This window comes from Equus przewalskii, chromosome 15 (genome assembly GCF_037783145.1).
Source record: "Equus przewalskii isolate Varuska chromosome 15, EquPr2, whole genome shotgun sequence".
NCBI lineage: Eukaryota > Metazoa > Chordata > Mammalia > Perissodactyla > Equidae > Equus > Equus przewalskii.
Window position 1 is genome coordinate 67,558,459 of NC_091845.1, and position 10,910 is coordinate 67,569,368.

A 10,910-nucleotide genomic window follows, 5' to 3' on the forward strand; every position below is an offset into this window, starting at 1 on the left:
GATTGTGTTTATAGTCACCAGCATTCATGGAGAAACGCATGAGTTATAGATCCTCTTACAGAAGTATGGGGGAGTTTTCTCCCCAATTATTTAAACTCTAGTAAAACCATTGTATTCTTAGCCAGGGCTCTTATTAGGACTTTTGTAAATTGCGTTTTGGGGCTTTCAAAGCTTTGGCATGAAAAACTTTCAAGATCAGAGGGAAGGTATGTGCCTGTTAGAATATCTGTATAGACAACCAAGTGGTCTATGCCAAAAAGATGATTTATAGGGAAGGCGGCCTCCTAGAAAGTAATGATTCCGTTTGAGCAGGGTGAGCAAGTAGTTGCCACCATCCTGTTACTTAACAGTCTGCAGTTTAGATTTGTTTTTATACCTGATCTCAGAAATTATGTCTCTAGAAAATAAAGCCCAGGTTCTTTTGTCAATCATTAGTAAAGTGTAGTCAGCCTTTTTTTGTCTTCACCAGAGTGTTTAGCACATTGTTAAATACTCTCTTTTTCTCTAGTTATCACACCATATAATGTTTTTCTGATTCTGGGTGAAGTGGTTTGAAAGGAGAAAATGTACACTAGTCTCTTGCGTGCCTTCCACAGTATGTAGCAACTGCTAGTTGTCTGTGAGGAGTTCAATAAAAAGATACTTTTCAAACAGTACCCGTGGGCACCAGGTAGAAGTGATGCTGTAGAGGGTTTTAAGTATGCAAGGTATCATTCTTATGAATACCTGGATCTATGAAAACCAAGGTTTAGAAGAGCTCAGCTGTTTGCTTGAGGTCCATGGCTGCGTAGTGGTAGAATCAGGTCTGCCCCCGTGATCTGGCATTCTTTCCACTGCTCCATGATGTTTCTGTTAATGATTTGATATTCTTATTAGGATAACAAATGCTTAATTTTTCGTCTTACCCTAATATTACAAAAAAGCTTATGGAAAACTATCCATTTTTAAGTGAAAATTTCACCCCAAATTAAAGAAATTGCTTTAGATTTAGATTTCCTTTATATTTTGCTCTCAATTTTAGGTACAACTTGCCAATTGTACTTCTGGTGGTGAATAATAATGGAATTTACCAAGGTTTCAATGCAGATACTTGGAAGGAAATGTTGAAATTTGGAGATGCTACTTTTGTGTAAGTAACCCAGAACAATGTTTATTTACTTTCTCTCATCTATTTTAAGCTCTCTTTAAAAAGTTGGCTGTATTGGAATGTGTTGTGGTGTGAGTATTGTTTGTTTATATTGTCAGCCCCTATAAAGGGCAGGAACCCTGTCTGCATAGTTTCTCTTTGCACAACTGTCCGTGATTGGGTGCTTCAATAAGTAGTTTATGATCAGGGAGCCACTGAAGGCTCAGATGAATGAGTTTGAGTCTAAGCCTTGTTTTGTTTTGTTTTGTTTTGTTTTGTTTTTTTGAGGAAGATTAGCCCTGAGCTAACTACTGCCAATCCTCCTCTTTTTGGTGAGGAAGCCTGACCCTGAGCTAACATCCGTGCCCATCTTCCTGTACTTTATATGTGGGATGCCCACTACAGCATGGCGTGCCAAGCGGTGCCACGTCCGCACCCGGGATCCAAACCGGTGAACCCCAGGCCACCGAGAAGTGGAACGTGCGCACTTAACCACTGCACCACCAGGCCAGCCCCTAGTCTAAGCCTTGTTAATGGAAGAGATTATTGCAAAATGCTCCCAGTCCTGCTATTCTTGCTACACCGTGTAGGAATCTGGATGTTTACATATTATTTATGATCCAGAACTCCTCCTTCTTTTTATCACCTAGCTAAATCTTGATCATCTGGTAGCAGAGCCAAACTGAGACAGTGTTGTAGCTGGCTGTGGGGTGTGAGAGAGCTATGAATCTGTGTGTCAGCCTGGGAGTGCAGCAAGGTCTGGGTATGTTTGCTTATGCCTCACTGATTTCATTTGTTGTTTTGTTATTACTTACTTATTTTGTGGTGACATTTCTTTTTTTCTCTTTTTCTTTTGGATTCATAGGTATTGATGGTGTAGCCTGCACTGTCCAGTATAGCAGCCACTAGTTGCGTGTGGCTATTTAAATTAAATTAAAAATTCATTTCCTCATTTTAACTAGCACATTTTAAATGCCCACAGTAACAGGTTGCTAGTGGCTATTATACTGGCTAGCACAAGTATAAAATATTTCCATCGTCACACCTCACATATTACAAAGGTTCTATTCGACACTGATGTATAGACAATAAAAAAAATATGGAAAGTTTAGTGTACTGGCATCTCAGTCTAAGTGTTGGACATAAAATTATGCCTTTCAGTTCAGCCTAAAATTTTCCACAAATTATTTCAGAGACTGACTCTTTTTCTGTTGACTTATGACCCTCTTTTTCAGAGCCCCGCCACTCTCTCTTCTGCCAAACGCACATTATGAGCAGGTCATGACTGCATTTGGAGGTAAAGGGTATTTTGTACAAACTCCAGAAGAACTCCAAAAGTGCCTGAGTCAGAGCTTGGCAGACACAACTAAACCTTCTCTTATCAACATTATGATTGAACCGCAAGCTACACGGAAGCCCCAGGTAAATGTGATTGCTAAGCAGAAAGCAGAAATGCATCTCCTCTCCCACCCCCAAAAGTCCTTTCTAAACCATTTCTGGGTCTGGCACATGCATTTGTTTGTTCAGTGAATATTTGTTGAGATATGTATTAGGCGTGCTGTGTCAGGTGCTGAGAATAGCCTGGTGAGCAAAACCAAGCTCAGCCCTCACCTCATGGAGCTTATAGTACAGTAGGGGAGAGGGACAGTCCAGTCACCTGTCAAGTGAATGCATCATGACAGAATGAAGCATTGCTCTGAAGGAAAGGAACCAGTTCTGAATGAACATACAACAAAGGAATCTGATTTATATTAGGGTCACAGGGAAGGCTTCTCAGAGGAAGTGATGCTGAAATCCAAAGGATAAGTAGAGACCAACTCAGCAAAGAGGCGAGGAAAGAGACGTGCAAAGGCTCTGTGGCAGGAGGGAACAGGATAGGTCTGAGGAACTGAAAGCCCCGAGTGGCTGGAAGACAGAGAGTGGAGGAAGCACAGTGAGAGATGAGACTATAATAGGACAATTTGTGCAATTACATTCAAAATTTGTTACTTTGGCCTCTAAAGCAAAACTACAGTGTAGACTATAGCAGTAAAATAAGTAATAAAGTATATAGCATGATCCTTTCCCATCCCAGATTCAGTTGCTTTTCACACGTAATTTTGTACTCTGATCCTGGTTCTGCCACTTGCCCTCTCTATATACCCATCCTCCATTCTTACACCTTGCATATCAGCCACTGTTTTCAGAGCAGATAATTTTTTTGAGTAGTTTCTGTCTTTGTTCTTCATACATATATCAGCTGTGAGATCTTTTTCTTTGTTGAACAAGGCAGTGAACAAATGGGTAAACAGACTCCTGGACAATCGATGAAATGTAAATCAACTAATTTGGAAACCATAAAATATGTAGAATTCTACTGAAAGTCTATTTCTCTAAAAACAGATATCAGAGATTTTGGCAAAAGGAGCCGACAAGAAGTACAAAACAGCCAGAAAACAATGAACAAAATTGGCAGTAAGCACATACCTATCAATAATTACTTTAAATGTAAATAGACTAAATTCTCCAATCAAAAGACATAGAGTGGTTGAATGAAAAAACAAGGCACATCTATGTGCTACCTACGAGAGACTCACTTCAGATATAGGATACACAGACTGAAAGTGAAGAGATGTAAAAAGATATTACGTGTAAATAGAAACCAGAAGAAAGCTGGAGTAGCTATACTTAGACAAAATAGACTTTAAAACAAATACTGTAATAAGAGACAAAAAAGGGCATTACATGATGATAAAGGAGTCGATCCAACAGTTGTAAGTGTATTTACATTTGTAAATATTTATGCACCCAACATAGGAACACATAAATACGATCATCCCTCGGTATCCACATCCATGAATTCAACCAAATGTGGATCATAAACATAATGCACAATCTATGGTTGGTTGAATCCCCAAATGCAGAACCCATGGATATAGAGGGTCAACCGTATATAAAGCAAATATTAACAGACCTAAAGGGAGAAATAGACATCAATACAATAATGGTAGGAGACTTTAATACTGCACTTTCATCAATGACTGGATCATCCAGATAGAAAAATCAATAAGGAAACATTGGCCTTAAACAACACATTAGACCAGATGGACTAAATAGATATATACAGAACATTCCAACAGCAACAGAATATGCATTCTTCTCAAGTGCACATGGAACATTCTCCAGGATAGATCATATGTTAGGCCACAAAACAAGTCTTTGTAAATTTAAGAAGACTGAAATCATACCAAGCATCTTTTCTGACTGTAATGGTATGAAACTACAAGTCAGTTATAAGAAGAAAACTGAAAGAGTCACAAATATGTGGAGATTAAATAACATGCTATTGAATAACTAATGAGTCAGAGAAATCCAAAAATACCTTGAGATAAATGAAAGTGGAAATACAACATACCAAAACTTATGGGTGCAGCAAAAGCAGTTCTAAGAGGGAAGTTCATAGCAATGAATGCCTACCTCAAGAAACAAGAAAAATCTCAAACAGCCTAACTGTATACCTCAAGGAACTAGAAAAAGAACAACAAACAAAGCCCAAAGTTAGTGGAAAGAAGGAAACAGCAAACACCAGAGTAGAAGTAAATGAAATGGAGACTGAAAACACAATATAAAAGATTAACAAAGCTAAGAGCTGGTTCTTTGAAAAGGTAAAATTGACAAATGTTTAGCTAGACTCACCAAGAAAAAAAGAGAGAAGACTCAAATAAATAAAATCAGAGGGGCCAGCCTGGTGGTGCAGTGGTTAAGTTCGCACATTCTGCTTCTCAGTGGCCTGGGGTTCGCTGGTTCGGATCCCAGGTGCGGACATGGCACAGCTTGGCAAGCCATGCTGTGGTAGGCGTCCCACAAATAAAAAGTAGAGGAAGATGGGCACAGATGTTATCTCAGGATCACGCTTCCTCAGCAAAAAGAGGAAGACTGGCAGTAGTTAGCTCAGGGTTAATCTTCCTCAAAAAAAAAATAAGTAATCAGAAATGAAAGAGGAGATGTTACAACTGTGCTACAGAAATGATCAAAGGCTCGTGAGACTACTATGAACAATTTTAAGCCAGCAAATTTGACAACCTAGAAGAAATGGATAAATTCCTAGAAACGTACAGCCTACCAAGACTGAATCATGAACAAATAGAGACGCTGAACAGACTGATTACTATTGAGAATATTGAATCAATAATCAAAAACCTCACAACAGAAAGACGTCCAGGACCAGAGGGCTTCACGGGTGAATTCTACCAGGCATTCAAAGAATTAATACCAATCTTTCTGAAAATCTTCCAAAAAAGGTAAGAGGAGGGAATGCTTCCAAGCTCCTTTTATGAGACCAGCATTACCCTGATAACCAAAACCAGACAAGAATGCCACAAGAAAAGAAAATTACAGGCCAGTATCCCTGATAAACATAGATGCAAAAATCCTCAACAATACATTAGCAATCTGAATTCAACAATACATTAAAAGGATCATACACCATGATCAAGTGGGATTTATTCTGAGGATGCAAGGATGGTTCAGTACCCACAAATCAATCACTGTGATACACCACATTAATAAAATGAAGGATAAAAATTGTGATCATCTCAACAGATGCAGAAAAAGCATTGGACAAAATTCAATGTCCATTTATGATAAAAACTCTCAATGAAATGGGTATAGAGGGAACATACCTCAACATAATCAAGGCCATATATGACAAGCCCACAGCTAACATCATACTCAACGCTGAAAATCTGAAAGCTTTTCCGCTAAGATCAGGAATGAGATAAGGATGCCCACTCTCGCCACTCCTATTCAACCTAGTACTAGAAATCCTAGGCAGAGCAATCAGACAAGAAAAAGAAAGAAAGGCATCCAAATTGGAAAGGAAGAAGTAAAATTGTCTCTGTTTGCAGATGACATGATACTGTATATAGAAAACCCTAAAGACTCCAGTGAAAAACTGTTAGAACTATTAACGAATTCAGTAAAGTTGCAGGATACAAAATCAATACACAAAAATCTGTTGTGTTTCTATTCACTAATAATGAACTATCAGAAAGAGAAATTAAGAAAACAATACCATTTACAATTGTATCAAGAAGAATAAAATACCTAGGAATAAATTTGATTATGGAGATGAAAATTCTCTACACTGAAAACTATAAGACACTGGTCAAAGAAATTAAAAAAGACACAAATAAATGGAAAGATATTCCATGCTCTTGGGTTGGAAGAATTAATATTGTTAAACTGTTCATACTACACAAAGCAATCTACAGGCTCAATGCAATCCCTATCAAAATTCCAATGACATTTTTAATAGAAATAGAACAAAGCATCCTGAAATTCATATGGAACTACAAGACCCTGAATAGCCAAAGCAATCCTGAGAAAGAACAACCAAGCTGAAGACATCACACTCCCTGATTTCAAACTATGTTACAAAGCAATAGTAATCAAAACAGTATGGTATTGGCATGAAAACAGACACATAGATCAATGGAACAGGATAGAGAGCCTGGAAATAAACTCACACATACATGGTCAATTAATTTACGACAGAGGAGCCAAGAATATACAAAGGGGAAAAGACAGTTCTTTAATAAATGGTGTTGAGAAAACTGGACAGCCACAAGCCAAAGATTGAAACTGGACCACTGTCTTCACTGTACAAAAAAATTAACTCAGAATAGGTTAAAGACTTGAATGTAAAACCTGAAACCATAAAACTCCTCAAAGAAAACATAGGTGGTAAGCTCCTTGACGTTAGTCTTGGAGATAATTTTTTGAATCTGACACCAAAAGCAAAGTCAACAAAAGCAAAAATAAACAATGGGACGGCGTCAAACTAAAAAACTTCCTCACAGTGAAAGAAACCATCAACAAAATGAAAAGACACCCTACTGAATGGAAGAAAATATTTGCAAATCGTATATCTGATAAAGGGTTAATATCCAAAATATATAAAGAACTCATACAACTCAATAGCAAAAAAACAATTCTATGTAAAAATGGGCAGAAGATCTGAACAATATTTTTCCAAAGAAGATATACAGAAGGCCAACAGGTACATGAAAAGATGCTCAACTTCACTGATAATCAGGGAATTGCAAATTAAAACCACAATGAGATACCACCTCACACCTGTTAGAATGGCCATTATCAAAAAGACAAGAAATAAGTGTTGGCAAGGATGTGGAGAAAATGGAACTCTTATGCCCTGTAAGTGGGAATGTAAATTGGTGCAGCCACCATGGAAAACAGTATGGAGATTCCGCAAAAAAATTAAATCTAAAACTACTATATGATCCAGCAATTCCACTTCTGAGTATCTATCTGAAGAAAACGAAAACACTAACTTGAAAAGATAAATGCACCCCCATGTTCATTGCAGCATTATTTACAATAGCCAAGATGTGGAAGCAATCTAAGTGTCCATCAGTGGATGAATGGATAAAGAAAATGTGGTATATGCACAATGGAATATTATTCAGCCATAAAAAGAAGGAAATCTTGCTATTTGTGACACCATGGGTGGACCTTGAGGGCATTATGCTAAGTGAAATAACGCAGACAGAAAAAGACAAATGCCATATGATCTTACTTATATGGAATCTGAAAACAAACAAACCAAAAACCAGGCTCATAGATAGAAAAAACAGATTGGAGATTGCCAGAGGTGGGGGGGTGAAATGGGTGAAGGGGTCAAAAAGTACAAACTTCTAGTCATAAAATAAGTCATAGGGATGTAATGTACAGCATGATGAGTATAGTTAATAATACTGTATTGCATATTTGAAGGTTGCTAAGAGAGTAGATCTTAAAAGTTCTCATCACAAGAAGAAAAATTCGCGTAGGTATGTGTGGTGATGGATGTTAACTAGACTAACTGTGGTGATCATTTTGCAGTGTTTACAAATATGGACTCACTATGTTGTACACCTGAAACTAATATAATGTTATATGTCAGTTATACTTCAGTTAAAAAAGAGAGAGAGATACCTGCATATACTTGCATTTACCTCATAGCAGAGAGGAGAGATACTCAAGAAGAAGCGTGTTGAAGAAGAAGATGAGCACAGAAAGACTAGGCCAGAAAGGTGATGTGTAGGTGGCATTAGCAGGGGTCTATGTGGAGCAAGCAGGCAGACTGTTTTAAAGTAGGATTAACAACTTTCAGAGTCTGCTCTGTACTTCTATGGGCTTACTGATTGCCTTTCTTTTTTTAAAAAAATCTATTTGTTGAAATGATTTCTGCTAACCAGACACCCAACAGACAGATTTTTAAATCTCATGTCATTTTATTTATAACTGAGTATATACTTTCTAATAACTGAAACGTTAGTTTTGCAACCCAGGATGCCCTCCTCCTGGCCTCAGAGCATCAGAGTGCTAGCGGAACTAAAGCCACTGTAAGAGGCTTGATGAACACATTCAGAACACACACACAAAATAGGCAGTCTGGAGACCTGTGTTAGTCACAGAAGCGCCCTAATGAATTGTGCCTTCTCTGCTAGTGAGCTCACCTTTCTGATGCTCTGCTTCTAATGCTCTATTCTCCAAGTCTTCATGAATTTTTGGAGGTATGGCTGCAGAAATACAAATTCTTATCTCCTCTTTTATAATTCCATGAGGTTTATCCTTATATTTCTTTCATCTACCACTGCAACATTATTTATCCTCATTCCAATAGAATTCTGGACATGTTATAGTTTCTAAGCTGTTGATTTTCATTGACTGTCTGTGTGTCCATCTGCCCTTTGTCGTTGATTGGCAGTGCAGGCTGGCTGCCTCCTGCTATAATACAGGGAGGACCTACTCTCTGCATTTGCCGTGCCCAGGCCGCATGTGTAGAATGTTGGTCCTGGGAAAGGCTTCTGTGCACTGCTTTTCCTACGCAGGGCCTTAGACCGCAGGGCTCAGCCTTCTTTGGGCTGCCTTCATTTCTTTTCTTCTTTTGAGTGTATTTCTGGTTCTTTCAGACTCTATTAATGGAGGAGGACCCAGAAAGTCATTTTAGGTTGTTTCGAAAGACAAGACAGGTTCACTACAGTTTTTTAGCTCCTTTTTGGGAAAAGCAGTAGACCAAAGATAAATCTCATTTACTACCATCATGGTAAGTGTAATTATAATGAGAGTTTTAGGTTTTAGAGAAAGCAAAACAGTGAGAATATAGTTTAAGACAATTGTTTCTTTTCTTTTTTTTTTTTTTTTGATGAGAAAGAATGGCTCTGAGCGAATGTCTGTTGCCAAGTTTCCTCTTTTTGCTTAAGAAAGATTGTCCCTGAGCTAACATCTGTGCCAATCTTCCTTTAACCTTTTGTGTGTGAGATGCCGCCACGGCATGACTTGATAAGCAATGTGTAGGTCCACGCCCGGGATCCGAACCCACAAACCCCAGGCCCCTGAAGCAGAGCACACAAACTTAACCACTACACCAGTGGACCAGCCCCAGACACTTATTTCTTTTCACTGAATGTTTGTTGTCTTTTTTTCTTCTAGGAGTTTCACTGGCTGACCCGCTCTAATATTTAAATGAAGATGCCAATGAGTGGTCTTAAGGAGTTTTCTCTTTCCTGTAAGATGGAATTTTATTTCCCACAGCAAAATTACCTTAATGTTAAAATTCTTGTGCAAAAAGAAATAAAAACATTTCCAAATGACATTTTATAGTAAAGTAATTGGCTAAAAACAGAAAAATAATCAGTATTCTACCACAGAAGTAACCATTCACGGCTGAAAGAAGTGAGCGGGTTTTATTAAACGATAGCATTGCAGCTGCCTAACTTCTGAGTCCCACGGCAGTGTGCTTCTACATAAACCCTTTCTTAAGGTCACACATCTTTTAAAAATGTCTTCTGAAGAAAAAGGCTCCAAGAACTCTCTCATGCAGAGGCATGTTCAGGAGGCTGGAGTACGTGGGCTGTTGCTACTTCATAGTTTATCTGTTGACCACTTCATACCTTAGTCCCCCCAGTATTTAATGGGGCTTGTTCTGTACTTTATGAGTTGGGTTTTTATTTTGTTTTGTTTTCCTGGAAAGAACTTATTGAGCCAAAGGAGAAGTCACACCACATCCAAACTAATAATTTCCGGGTATATTTGGATTAGCAACCTTAGCTTGTGTGTACCCCATTGAGAGCAACAGAGTCAACAGCCTTAATATATAAAGAACTCTTCTGAGTAAGAAAAATGTTAATGCACTAATAGAAAAATGGGTGAGGACATGAATGTATGATTAACAGAAAAAATATAAATGGTCAGTAAAATTATGAGTATGAATAAATACAAATGTGTAAGTTAGACTGAAAAACCTTTTTTTGCCTATCCACTTGGCAAAGCACTTTCTAAATTATAATTTGCAACATGAGTGAGGGTGAAGTGAGATGGGCCCTGCTCGGCGGTGGTGGAAGCTGGAGTTTCTGCAGAGTAATTCTAGTCGTGCTTCTATTTGGAATCTTGAAAATGTTCATACCTCATACCTTTTGACTCAGTGAGCCTATTTAGAGAATGTATCCCAAAGAAGTAATGAAATATTTGGTCAAATATATATAAGGCCATTCAGCATAGTTTTATTTAGGAACGATGCCCCTGTTTGATAATAAGCCATGGGTTACACACATTATGATCTGTCGACATCATGAAACAAAAAATGGTGTTAAAGAACATTTATTAATGGAGAAACAATCACAATATAATATGTGAAAAGGCAATCTATAAAATGGGTGGGTCCAGATCAGAATATACATACATATATACACATACATACACACGTACACGGAGAAAAAAGATGGGCCCAAAATAAACCAAA

The 10,910-nt window shown here is 38.0% G+C and overlaps 1 protein-coding gene across 8 annotated transcripts in view; it reads left to right on the forward strand.

Moving 5' to 3' along the window:
• Positions 1 to 9,764, forward strand: part of HACL1 (2-hydroxyacyl-CoA lyase 1) — a 33,391-nt gene extending 23,627 nt beyond the window's left edge. For all 8 annotated transcript variants that reach the window (XM_008536126.2, XM_008536125.2, XM_070576004.1 and 5 more), the window contains 3 exons: positions 1,022 to 1,129; positions 2,362 to 2,548; positions 9,602 to 9,764. In XM_008536126.2, coding sequence (XP_008534348.1) covers positions 1,022 to 1,129; positions 2,362 to 2,548; positions 9,602 to 9,634 — 328 coding nt within the window. In that variant the 3' untranslated portion in view covers positions 9,635 to 9,764. The remainder of the gene's footprint in view (positions 1 to 1,021; positions 1,130 to 2,361; positions 2,549 to 9,601) is intronic.
• The last annotated feature ends 1,146 nt before the right edge of the window (positions 9,765 to 10,910 follow it).